Source organism: Mercurialis annua, linkage group LG2 (assembly GCF_937616625.2).
Source record: "Mercurialis annua linkage group LG2, ddMerAnnu1.2, whole genome shotgun sequence".
In the NCBI taxonomy this organism is placed as follows: Eukaryota; Viridiplantae; Streptophyta; class Magnoliopsida; order Malpighiales; family Euphorbiaceae; genus Mercurialis; species Mercurialis annua.
This window is the reverse complement of record NC_065571.1, coordinates 11,711,864-11,723,940: the sequence shown is the minus strand read 5'-3', so window position 1 is coordinate 11,723,940 and position 12,077 is coordinate 11,711,864. Positions and strand designations below refer to the sequence as shown.

The following is a 12,077-nucleotide window of genomic DNA, read 5'->3' as shown; positions in this document are numbered from 1 at the left end:
CAAACTCTCATCTATATAAAACATATAAAGGAGAAGTAAAAAGCATTGTACATTGAACAGTAATTTTCACTTCCCCTAATAGCCCTTCCTGTTTTTCTTTTTTGGACATCATGCAGTTAGGGTTTTTAGATAATCTGTAAGTTTCACAGTCCCTTAAGGACTTTTCCTTAGTTTGGAGCCATGTGCAGACAGAATTTTAACATAATCTTCAACAAATCATCATTAGATCATGTAAGCATTGAATACAATTATAGGCATTTATCATGGATGTAGTTTATTAGTACAACTTTTAATTTATGATAAAAAACATTTAAAAATTTCATCAAAAAAAAACATATATGAATTTACTGAATAATAATTATATTATTGATTTTTAATATTTCTCTAATCTGTTTTCTAATTTGAATTATTAATTTTAGAAGACCTGTTTCTGAATTTTCTTTAAATAAAATTATTTGTTAATTTGCCAGAAACATTCCAGAAACTTGCAGTTAATTTAAAGTAAAATGTCACATAAAAAGATGAGAAGAATGTAGAAAAAGTAATATAGTCATAAATATATGAGAGTTGGTGCTGACCTGTCTGGCTGAATTTAGTGCATTGTATATGCACCTCTTCCATTGTTCTAGCTCGGCTCAGACCTTAATTTGGGGAAATAGCCAACTATTTGAAGTATGGCTTTTCACATGACTGATTTGGCAAGGAAACAGTAATTGGTATGGCTCTTCACAGGCTGACATGGCAATAAAGAGTTATTGACTTCAAGTCTTCGGTGTACGAAATGGATAACCTTTAAATGAACACATGGTTGCTTCTTATTGGTGCTGCCCTCCCAATTTTCAGGACATGTTCATCCCTTCACAGCCACTTCTTATGGCTGTGAATTTACTGATTGACCCTGCAAAAGTAGTATAAATAAGTGTTGTTGCTGAGACAAATTTATTCTGTGCAATCACTTTGGGTAAGTTTTCACATTTAGAAAAGATAAAATTTCTTTATACAAACATTATTTTTGTTTGTCTATTTACATCTTTTTTGATGTAACTGCAGGCAGACGCATTTAACTTTCTTCCCAGCAGCTATAAATGTATCTCATCCTCTGTTTTTTTTAGTCAAAGTAATTCTTAGTTTTCTGTCCTTTATTTTCAGACTATTAACCTTTTGTTTTTCCAATCACAGGTAAACATAAGGAAAAAAAAAGCATAACACATCAGTAAGTTAATCAAATCTTCTTTGTTCATCCATTTTCCATTTTTCTAAGTCTTAATTACTGACTTTTTTGTAAAATTTCCATTTTTTAGGAATAAAGTTTGGATCAGACAAAACTGTTGCTAAAGAAGGTTAACATCTTTAACTCTATAATTTACCTTCATATTCTAAGTTTATTCTGCATATGTTATGACTGTGCACTACATGATTGTGTGAATCACCAATACAAGCATGAAACTTTTCGTGTGTTTAAACAACTTACATCATTTTCACAAAATTGCATTAGTGCTAAGCATATATTGTGAAGTAGCTAAATGTTTTAAAATAGTTCACAAAAAAATATCTAAGTTTTGTGACTTTTTTTATCTAGATGCCTCAACTCATAATAACATACGATAGCTTGCTAACTCAAATACTGAAGTTGCTTAATCTAGAGAAGCACCAGTATAAAATGGTCCAGCAGTGTGGTTCTTGTGTATGGCAAGCCGCGGTGGTGTTCTCCTATAGTGTTTCTACAGCTGGCCCTATTGTATCTGAGATGTGTGCTATAAGTTATAATAGTATTGAAGAAGCTAAAGAGATTGTTGCCCAAATTGCCTTTGAATTCCTAAAACAACATTACGGAGTTGATGTGATTGACTATAACAAATCTCGTGTTGATACCCTGACTCATGACTTTGATGCTCTTACTACCCATTGAGGAGGACGGGAAGCTATGTACATGGACCTATTCCTTAGATACAAGGACTTAAAAAAGAATACACAAAGAAAGAAGAAGGAAGCAAATATATCTAAACATTTTATTTCACTTTGTAGTTGCTTTGCTCGATTTTGAAATGCATGCTTACATAGGTATTTATACTAGTTTGTAAATAGAACGTATACAAACTTACTTATTTTTAACTTAAGGGTTAATTGCAAATGCATATACGAACTTTACCCTAATTTGTAATTACAACATAAACTTTGAAACTTGGCAATGTCAATAACCAACTTTCATTTTTTGGCAAATTGGTACACCGACCAATCATGCAATGACATATGGCGGTATATTACAATGTCCACGTTAGTGTTTTTCGTGTTTGGTGTATCGATTTGCCAAAAGTGTAAAGTTGGTTACAAACATTGCCAAATTTTAAAATTTATGTTGTAATTGCAAATTAGGATAAAGTTTGTGTATGAATTTGCAGTTAACCCTTAACTTAATGACTTAACATAAACTTCTAAGTTAAATGCATGTAACTTCATATGTATTAATTTAACTAAGAAAATTTAACACTATTAACTCATGCTAACCTAAACCAACTTTAAATAATTACGTTTCTTAGTTAAAGTTATTTCAAGTTTAATATATAACAAGGTTAGCTTTAAAATTTTAAAAGTTTATGGTTAATCGTTTATGTTTACAATTTGAAATTATAAAAATCGTGGTTAACCAATTAACCAGCTACACGGAATCTATATTTTTTTAATAATTGTATATATTTTTTATAATTTATATTCTTATTTGTTAAAAATGGAATAGAATTTTATTTTAGTATTAAACTATATACACCGAAAATTTGATTCTATAAAAAAATTAATTTTTTTTACCTTTTTATGTCTATATGGTTAAAACCCGTAAAGGTGAAAATTCAAACCATTATAAATGGTTAACCGTTTTAAATTTTAAGTTTAGGTTAAAAACCATAATATCATGAACCGGTTTATAAATGACGCTCATGGAACAGTTAACATGTCCATGCCCACCCCAGTTATTCTGAATCGTTGAGATATTAATGAATGATTGGCGAGTAGATCCAACGAGCTCAAAAATCTTAGAATCATAAAAAATGGATAAAGTTTGAAAATTAGCGAAAGAACTGGGAGTTTGTATTTTTTTTTAAATATTAAATAGTGCATTATCTTAAATAATCAATTTTTTTTATTAAACAACATTGCATACAAACGTTTTTAACTCCAATACGGATCTGATGGAACGAGCTATCCATTGGACAATAATAAAATTGTGTGCGCACGAATGTTAAATGAATTTAAGACATAAAAAAAACATGGAACAACTAATAAGTATAATCAATATGAGGCTTCTCAAATAGAAGGCCCAACTTATGAGACCCATGTTAAAGAATTAAGTGAATGGTCTATGGTGATTGTCATAACCATATTCGCAACCCAGAGAATGATTAGTATCGCTTAAACAAGGTTTCGGGTTCAAGTCCTTGTGAATGTAGAAAATTCTCACTGGAAGACTCACCCACCATGTCAGGTGCGCGACACGGGTCGGATCCGGATTAGTCAGGGCAAAACTTTAAAAACCGGATGGGTTTATAAAAAAAAAAATATAAGCATGTGATTTTAGTTTTGATGGATGTGCATCAGTAAATGTTGCAAATTCATTTAATTTAATAATGACCCCCATAATTGTTTCTTTAGGAAAAAGGAAATAATTTTGAAAGCAAATTTTCGAACCTCATAAGTCTTTTGTAATACAGTATGTAAAGATTATTTTAATTCTCGACTCTGCAGTAGTACTTGTCTGAATTGGCCTATTAATAATAAAATTAATTAAAAAATAAATGGTACTCTTTGTTTCTTTTTAAATGTTAGTATTTTTAACAAAATAAACACATTAAAAAATCATTAAATTTTAATTTAAATAACTAAATAATTTTGCATAAATATATAAAAGTTACCATATTAATAAATACACTTTTTACACCACTAATTAAATTAAAAAATAATAATAGAAATTGAGATTAGTAATAGATAATTATTTTAGAATAAAAAAACACAAAAAAGACAAATATAAGAGAACAAAGGGAGAAAATTTTAATATAAACTATTAATTTTTTTATAATTGAAAAATTGAATAATTTTAATAAAAATCCATATTTAAAATTTTTAAAAATAAAAAAATTAATATTAAATGATGATAATTTGTAGGCACGATTCAATCCTTTCCTGTGCTGTCATATCATATGGCCCCATTTGTAGTCATGCTGATCAATTTGTCAGTGTAGTGACACTCTGATCTTATCCGTTTGTTGCATGGCCGACTGGTTCAAATTTATGATTGTAGTGCCAAATTTGCTTAAAATATGTTTGTTTTCATAAACATTCTGAACCATATTTAAAATTTCCTTATGAGTTGGAGAATTTATGGATGGATGAACTTGGGAACTCTCTAATACGCAACATTGTGTTGTCGTTTTCGAATTGTCTTTAGCTCAATTAGACCTTGAAAGGCCGTGCAAAATATAAGTGAACAATCTTCTGGGTCATGCTAGTTATTGCAGATAATACCATTGCAGGGATATCAATCGGCAAAATAAAATGAAAATTAAAGATAAGAAGTGGCAAAATCAGTTCGCAAGCTCACAATTTCCTGATAAGCTTGTATAAAATTTCTCATAAATTTATAATTAAATTCATATACTAGCTATTTATATTGAACACTACTAAATTAAACATCGACCAATTTAAATAAATAAATATAAATTAGACCAACGAGCAAGATAAGAATGGTGATATATAACTTATAAGATATTTGAAAAAAAATTATAGAATGTAGCTTATCATTTTATAGGTAAGATAGGATAAGATAAACACCTTATCATCTTATAGATCAGATAAGGTGATGTAAATATTTGAGCAAATTACTATGACTCCCCTCACATTTGACATAATTTACAGTTTAGTCTCTCTTGTTTGAAAATCAAACGACATGGTTCCTCACTTTTATTTCTATCAACGATTTAGCATTTTTGGTGTTAGTCAACGAAATTATATGGTCCTCCACTTTTATTTTTCTCAACGATTTAATACCTAAAAAGTTTACAAAAATATAAAATAAAATTTTACTTTTTACGTATTGTGTTAGAAATGTATAGATGTATTGATAATATATCAAACATGCATCAAAAATGTATTTTTTATAGTAAAAAAACAGTACGGAAATTATGTAAAATTTTTCAACTTTTAGGTAAACTTGAATATTTTTGACCAAGTACGTATTTTTGTTAATTAAGTGAATTTTTTATGGTAGTTTTGTAGTTATATATCACATCCGCTCAAAGAAGAAAGTGTAGTTTGCATTTCCATAAAATGGATCAGAGAGCATTGATATTATTCTTGACCTATAATTTCATATAAAATAGCTATATTCTATAACTAAACCAGAGAAGAACCTTTATTCTTCTACTTTAATTCATATATCATTTCTCTGTACATTATGTAGTGAATCCTACAGAATTCTGTGCTGGGACATTTACATTGACATTGAGACAGGGAAGAGCCTATCTAAAAATGTATATACGCCTCCTCCAAGTAGAAGTGCACCACTGCATTGGCAATCAAATTCACATGTATCAGAAAATGAAATTCTTATCCTTTGTTCACTCAAGAGTTCATTTCATTTATAGAAATATTTTATAAGTAATTCATTTGGCGTAAACATGACCAATTTTACTACTTACTACACGTGTGTTTGATCCAGATGAATTCCGTCAAATTTTGTAAACTTCATTTGAAAATGACTATACTTGTGTTTGGTTTACTTAAAAACTCCTGGTTTTCAGAGACATTAATGATATGACACTGGAAATTTTGTTATAAAAAATTATACTAGCATTGCAGATGCTCTAATCATACCTCATTGGATTGATCCATGCTGAGAATTTCCGGAATGACAACAGGCTCTACAGTCATATGGAGATCATTTAGAAATATTCAGAAAACAAAATCGGAATGCTTGGAAATTTATTAATACAACTCCAAGGGGAATCTAAATGATAGTTTTATCTCAAATGTATTGACTAGCAAGGAATGTGCAAAAGTCGAGCCAAATTGATTAACCAAACCGAGCCGATAAATTTAATTCAATTCAAGTTAGCATTATAAGAAAAATTCAATATTTTGATTCAGTTTAACTTTGGAAGTAAAAATATATTATATATATGTTTCACTTTTGATACAAAGAGAAACGAAAAAACCGAGCCAAACCAAACAACCAACACAACTAACTGGTTTGGTTTGTTTTCAAATATTTTAAACTTAATTGTATATTTTGTTCGGTTTACTTTGGAAAAAAAATCAGTTTAATTCGATTCAAACCGAAAGCACAACCCTAGTAATGACAACTATGGACCAGGCCATTCCAGGCAACTAGGTGGTGAAAGTAATTTCCTATCCTCCTGGTTTAACGCAAACCAACAAAAAACTATTACCTGCAATGCTCCAGCAAAAGAAGCAGCAAGAAGCAGAGGAGCAATATAGCCAGTAGTGTATGACAGAAGTAAGCTGCCCCCTATAATTGGATCCTGTTATGATTAACATTGTCACCTGATCATATGGATTAGGGCTTTAAGCGTTCAAACTAATATCATAATTTGTTATTGGCAAATGAGATGACCAAAAATTTCCCCATTCCATGTTGACAGCCTAATTAAAAGATGTGAAACAGCGTGAGTAGAAAAACATATCATGATACAGATGAAATGTGGGAACAAACAAGACAAAAGAGAGGATATCATGCTTCCAGACGCTGTAACCCGGCCTTGACACTTAATAATAACATCCGTTTGTTCTAGATAGCAAGCATTAGTACCAGTCCCAATTGTTACTGCAGCATCAGTGTCAGCATCATGATAATTGTTGATGTTAAAAGTAGATTGTAATTGTGTTTGTGTTGTCTGCTTTCCTGTTTTGGCTAATGGCTTAGCATTGCCTTCTGGAGGTTGTCTGTTTTAGCCATATTCTGGCTTGTTATAATCTGGCCGTTTTCAAAGAAATAAAATTGTTTCCTTTCGGTGATTGCTTCCTTTTGGTTAGTGTGTAATGCGGCCGAATGTCCAGTTATCAAATATCTGGGGCTTTTAATTTTGATGGTTAAGTTAATTCGAATTGAAGGCTAAATGTTTTGTTTTTTTAAAGCTGGATGTTCTGGTTATTACTTCTGTTTTTTTCTTAACGAATAGTTTTGTTTTTGTTTACGATCAGCTTATTGCACTCTTTCTGGGATACATTGTCGGTGCTTTCACAGCATGGGCATTGCTACACAAGGAGAAGGCAAAGGAGACCGAAAAAACCCAATTTCTGTGCAGAAGCAACTCTCCCATTCCACAGCGGCAGCCCTCCTGTGTCATAGAGGCACCTCTACCGCCAGTGGCGGAGGAGGATGATTTTCATCTTGAGGCGTCATTCTCTTTCACGGGAGAGGAGGATGATTTTCAGCTGGAAGCGTCGTCATTCTTGTCCACAGAGGCACAGCTACTAAAGGAAGATGATTTTCAGCCTAACAGAGAGGCGGAGCTATCAGAGGAAGACGATTTTCAGTCTGACAGAGAGGCGGAGCTATCAGAGGAAAACGATTTCCAGTCTGACAGAGAGGCGTAGCTATCAGAGGAAGATGATTTTCAGTCTGACAGAGAGGCGAAGCTATCAGAGGAAGACGATTTTCAGTCTGACAAAGAGGTCGAGCTACCAGAAGAAGAGGATTTTCAACCTGACAGAGAGCCAGAGCTACCAGAAGAAGATGATTTTCAGCCTGACAGAGAGGCGGAGCTACCAGAGGAAAATCATCTTCTTCTGGTAGCTCCGGCTGAAAATCCTCTTCTTCTGGTAGCTCGACCTTTTTGTCAGACTGAAAATTGTCTTCCTCTGATAGCTCCGCCTCTCTGTCAGACTGAAAATCATCTTCCTCTGATAGCTCCGCCTCTCTGTCAGACTGAAAATCGTCTTCCTCTGATAGCTCCGCCTCTCTGTCAGACTGAAAATCGTCTTCCTCTGATAGCTCCGCCTCTCTGTCAGGCTGAAAATCATCTTCCTTTAGTAGCTGTGCCTCTGTGGACAAGAATGACGACGCCTCCAGCTGAAAATCATCCTCCTCCCCCGTGGAAGAGAATGACGCCTCAAGCTGAAAATCATCCTCCTCCACCACTGGCGGTAGAGGTGCCTCTATGACAGAGGAGGGCTGCCTCTATGGAATGGGAGAGTTGCTTCTGCACAGAAATTGGGTTTTTTTTGTCTCCTTTACCTTCTCCTTGCGTAGCAATGCCCATGCTGTGAAAGCACCGACAATGTATCCCAGCAAGAGTGCAAGCCTTCAATTCGAATTAACTTAACCATCAAAATTAAAATCCCCAGATATTTGATAACTGGACATTCGGCCGCATTACACACTAACCAAAAGGAAGCAATCACCGAAAGGAAACAATTTTATTTCTTTGAAAACGGCCAGATTACAACAAGCCAGAATATGGCTAAAACAGACAACCTCCAGAAGGCAATGCTAAGCCATTAGCCAAAACAGGAAAGCAGACAACACAAACACAATTACAATCTACTTTTAACATCAACAATTATCATGATGCTGACATTGATGCTACAGTAAAAATTGGGACTGGTACTAATGCTTGCTATCTAGAACAAACGGATATTATTATTAAGTGTTAAGACCCGATTACAGCGTCTGGAAGCATGGTATCCTCTCTTTTGTCTTGTTTGTTCCCACATTTCATCTGTATCATGATATGTTTTTCTACTCACGCTGTTTCACATCTTTTAATTAGGTTGTCAACATGGAATGGGGAAATTTTTGGTCATCTCATTTGCCAATAACAAATTATGATATTAGTTTGAACGCTGAAAGCCCTAATCCATATGATCAGGTGATATATAAATAAGTAAATCAAATTGGGAAAATCAATTTCGCAAATAGAAATCTTGATATAGCACATGTAGCTTTTCACATTGTTTTTCTCTTCATATTCATTTTCTTTCTCTTTCTATTTTAACTTGGACAAATTGCATGCCAGGGTGACATCTCTTTAAATAAAATGTCCAGAGGAAAATACCATTTTCTTCAAACCAAAAAACCAAAATCGTCTAAGAAATGACCATCTCTCCTGATGTTTCTTTATTTTATATAATTGCCTCCCAAGTGTAACTAATTCCAGCATTCTGACAGAATTTGAATCTCTCATGAAAGCATTTATATGTAAGTTACACCTCATAAAAAGGATATTAGAAAATTAAGGAATGTGCAATTACTGATTCCAGAGGCATAGCATAAATGGGTATACTTTCTTTTAGTCACTAATTAAACCTATGAGCAGTTATGTACCTTAGATGCAGCTACATATCCCAACAAAGTGGCAAGCACAGGTGTACTGCAAGGAGAGGCAGCTAATGCAAACGTGAGCCCAGCTAAATAAGCTTGCACACCTAAAAATGACGCACTCTTTACAAATTAAACTCTCAAGAGAACTAGATCACATATATACTGAGCATTGAATGAAGTAATTAAAATTTTGGTAAGGCTGTTACTTGATGGAAAATTAGCTGCTGCAGAGCGAGGATCAAAATTATTGAAAAATGAAGGCAGTTGTAATTCAATAATCTGCAATGTTGGTCGGAAGAATGAGAAAAGACAAACAAATAGATGTATATCCCAAATACCAACTGAAATAAAAGGTGATTTCAACTAGACAGTTATAGCTTGTCTGGACAACCGTTAAAAGAAGCTTTTATAAAGCCTTAGAATGATCAAACAAACAGCCAATACTCGGAATGCAAAACTAAACAATGAGCAAAGTGCATTGATACCTCAAGGAGGTTTAGACCCATAATAACAGCCAAACCAGAAGCAGCCAAAGGTAAACCTTGCCCTATCTGTCCATAGGCCTTTCCAGCAAATGAGGCTCCTATGCCAAGCAGAGCTAGTGTAGTTGCTAATCCTAAAGAGAATGACACAGAATCTGCAATGATCTGAATAGCAGCATCATACTTATTAACATATCATATGGATGTGAAAGCATATGCGTGTCATAGAGATAATTATTAGAGCTACAGCGGATATAACAAAATAGCCTAGTACAAAGCTTCAACTTGGATAGCCTAAGTGAATCCGCTAAAATTATAATCTTCTCTTTGTTTTTAAAAGAAACATATAAAAGAAGAATGTGTCCTTTTAACATTCTTTTCATTTGTTATCTTTATTTGTTACCTATAACCTAATTTAGTGCCATCTATCACACTATATAAGACAAATTCAGCAAGTGTAAGAACTAACAAGTAGCTCAATATAAAGATAACATTTTCAATAAGTCATTACCTCTGCCCTGCTTTTCCCAGAGCCAAATGCACCTGCATGATCGAAACATGGTCGTAACCCAATTTTTCCTTTGAAAACTTAAAAGGGATACAATACGGAAAATCATACTTCTTAAAAGTAAACCATGCCAATTTTCAATAAGGCACAAGAAAAGAAAGTGCTTACCAATATAACCAAGAGTTAAAGGTAAAACACTCAATGTACACGGTGAAAGACTAGTCACAAGCCCTGCTCCAAAAATAACTGCCAAACTGTAGTCCAGGAATAAGCAATGAAAATTACAACAAAAAAAGAAATATAAAGTAAATCATTTTGAGAAATAAGAATAACGGAAAGAAACGAAGATTGGGAAAAATAAAATACCTAGTGAAACTAAGTGCATTTAATTGGTCCAGAACAGCATCGTTGGCCTGTTGTCCAGCTGAATATAATAACCCTCCGAACCAATCTCCAATCCCTCCATCAGCCAAATTATAGACAGAAGTAGCAGCTCCTTCCTGAATCAGACTTGCAAAACTGACGATTTCAAAAGTGTCTAGAAATAACATGATCCAATTCAATTACATCAAATTTAAACACTTGGTTACAGTAACCTAAAATATCACTATTAGCTCAGCATAAAATGTGGGAAGTTTACAAATGCAAAAATTCCATTCAATTCAACTGAATTTTAATCACTCAATTCTCATCATCAGAATATTTTTAGTCGCCTGAACCCAATTTGTTTTTCAATTTGGATTTTTTTTTTTGTTCCGAGCCAAAGTCCAAGATCATTGTCAAACCCCGGGATGTGGACTGCCCACAAACCTACATACCTAGCAATTCCGGACTATAATGGCCAAGAGCTCGGTCCCAATCACTCCATTGAAAAGGGGATTTGAACCAGCAACCATGGCCAAATGCTGAGACTTAGACCACTAGACCTGGCCCATGCGAGCCAATAGACACAAGGCATTTTAAAATTGAAACCATGCCACAGTTTACATAATTTTGCATAAATTTTCGAATTCTTTCTCATGATTCATGTATCCAAACAACTCTTACCAGTAATTTATTAGTAGTTACAGCCTTTGCTGCATCTACAGCAATCAAATTTGCAACTGCAAAAATAAAACAACAAATAATATACTGTCAATTGAGTAATAAAAAGTTACTAACAGTGACTAAAATTAAAATTAGGATTACCTGCAAAGGAGCCAGCAATTGTACTAATTCTAGAGCTGGGGATGAAGTTATTATCATCATTCTTTTCCAAGGATAAAATACCTTCTGATTTCTTGTCACTTATGTTCACTGCAAATTTCTTTTTACCTTTACATTTCATAAAAGTAGAATTAATTAGCTCTCTCTTCTAATTTAATTGTAAGTAACAAATTAAGAAATTTGATAATAGAGATGGAGACTTACAGTGATTACTGGTTTTCTGGTAATAATTATTGTTATTGTTACTTTTATTTAAGTAACAGCTAATACAGTTGTTGTTTATAAGTATACTCATTTTGAGGAGAAGAAGAGAGTTCTTCTGTTTGGTTTCCGGGAAAATAGAAAGGAAAAAGGAAAGAAAATGGAGAATAATTTAGTGGGTGGAAGAGAGCGTGAGATATTTTCCAAATGCCCATATTGGGTCGGTGAGCACCAGCGTGACACGTTATAGTTCAGATTGTGAGGTTCTTAAGGCTAATAATGAATAAAGGATCACTTTCACCCCGAACTTGCGTCAAAGTATCAAAAAAGTCCAAAGCTGAAAAACCGGATC

The 12,077-nt window shown here is 33.4% G+C and overlaps 1 protein-coding gene across 10 annotated transcripts; it reads right to left on the bottom strand.

The window, feature by feature from the left end:
* Window positions 1–5,351: 5,351 nt before the first annotated feature.
* On the bottom strand, window positions 5,352–11,947 carry LOC126667852 (cytochrome c-type biogenesis ccda-like chloroplastic protein). Of its 10 annotated transcripts, none has more exons than XM_050360950.2 (12): window positions 11,729–11,946; window positions 11,507–11,632; window positions 11,366–11,421; window positions 10,685–10,818; window positions 10,487–10,572; window positions 10,322–10,353; window positions 9,814–9,975; window positions 9,535–9,607; window positions 9,332–9,432; window positions 6,435–6,549; window positions 5,860–5,906; window positions 5,352–5,549 (listed from the first exon to the last, which is right to left on the bottom strand). In XM_050360950.2, exons 1-12 carry the CDS (start codon window positions 11,817–11,819, stop codon window positions 5,505–5,507), a joined length of 1,068 nt encoding a protein of 355 aa, XP_050216907.1. In that variant the 5' UTR covers window positions 11,820–11,946; the 3' UTR covers window positions 5,352–5,504. The 10 variants fall into 10 exon arrangements, 9 of the variants coding, with proteins under 9 accessions (XP_050216907.1, XP_050216906.1, XP_050216911.1 ...); XM_050360949.2 differs by having other exon boundaries at window positions 6,435–6,527; window positions 11,729–11,945; XM_050360954.2 differs by lacking the exon at window positions 6,435–6,549 and having other exon boundaries at window positions 9,332–9,448; window positions 11,729–11,947.
* Window positions 11,948–12,077: the final 130 nt, after the last annotated feature.

Coding starts and splice junctions, on each gene's coding strand:
- LOC126667852 (XM_050360949.2), bottom strand. CDS start 11,819: ATGAGTATACTTATAAACAACAACTGTATTAGCTGTTACTTAAATAAA. Junction 10,819..11,365: donor TAACTACTAATAAATTACTG/GTAAGAGTTGTT, acceptor AGTCTGATTCAG/GAAGGAGCTGCTACTTCTGT. Junction 10,354..10,486: donor TTTAACTCTTGGTTATATTG/GTAAGCACTTTC, acceptor TCGATCATGCAG/GTGCATTTGGCTCTGGGAAA.